The sequence below is a fragment of the Fibroporia radiculosa genome (assembly GCF_000313525.1).
Source record: "Fibroporia radiculosa TFFH 294 genomic supercontigs, scaffold10456, whole genome shotgun sequence".
In the NCBI taxonomy this organism is placed as follows: domain Eukaryota; kingdom Fungi; phylum Basidiomycota; class Agaricomycetes; order Polyporales; family Fibroporiaceae; genus Fibroporia; species Fibroporia radiculosa.
Genome location: NW_012132959.1, coordinates 1 through 1,003, shown reverse-complemented (window position 1 = coordinate 1,003; position 1,003 = coordinate 1). Strand labels below are relative to the sequence as shown.

Sequence of the window (1,003 nt, the reverse complement as noted above, 5' to 3'; positions counted from 1 at the left end):
TCAAAGACCATTTCCTCCACACTTTACCCAGGTGCATTTGCTGATCTCGTTTAGTGCTGCCTGAGTATCGTCCTCAACTCCGAAGGTTTGGATAAAAGACTTCCTGAAGTTAGCCCAGCTGGGCAATCCTTTGAGAGGCGCATCTTCAGAATCAGATATGGGTTCTTCTGCATCAGTGATGATTGTGTGAACGAAGAATTGGGCAGGTCCTTTGATATATGAAAGAGCACATTGAACCTTATCTTTGTCAGTCTGGATCTTCTTGGAATTCCCAGCAAAGTATAGGTATAACTCATCCAAGAATTCTTTGCTCTTTCCTTTATCTCCTTCAAATTGATTAGGTTTGTTTACTGCTCCACTGTTGTTGTCAGACATGTCTCCTTTGTCTTCTTGATTGCTGGGTTCCGGGTCTCCATCTTCTGGGTTGTTTGGATGTCTGTCAGCAGGTCCTTCTTCTGGGGTAGGATTGACTGGAGATCTGGGTGGTTCTGGTTTGGGTTCTGTAGGTACTGGTTGTTCCTCAGTTCAGGCTGGTGGGTTGGCTGGTTCAGGTGAGTCAAAGACTCCTAAGAAGATACTGGGTCTGACTGTGGGGCTGATGTCTGTCAATTCACTTGGCAAGGGCTTGGTGGTTAACTGGAGTGGTGATGTACGTGGTGTAGGAGCTACTACACTTCTACTGGATGACGCTGTAGTGGGAGTAAGGTATGATGGTACTGGGGAAGGTTTTTCTGCTAGTGGGGGTACTACTGAGTGGCGATCTTCTTTGCTTCTGATAGGAGCTAGGAGTGCTGTTAGGGTAGGGATAGTCTTATCTCTTTTCCTGTTTGGACACACTGAATTAGTGCAATACTGCCAAGAAGATCCGTTATTCCACTGGTCAGTCCTTTCGCTTCTGTTGTAGGTGTGGGTTTTATTGAAGCAAAGGAGCTGTCTTGCTTGAGACCTGGCTACTGTTAAGGGACCTGACGACTGAGGATCAGGAGTTCCACTTAAGACTACT

General features: G+C 46.3%; 1 protein-coding gene across 1 annotated transcript; it reads right to left on the bottom strand.

The window, feature by feature from the left end:
- FIBRA_09128 (uncharacterized protein) lies at positions 1-375 on the bottom strand (the record flags this gene model as incomplete). Its single annotated transcript, XM_012321456.1, has 1 exon — positions 1-375. The coding sequence occupies one exon, from the start codon at positions 373-375 to the stop codon at positions 1-3; it is 375 nt and encodes a 124-aa protein (XP_012176846.1).
- Positions 376-1,003: the final 628 nt, after the last annotated feature.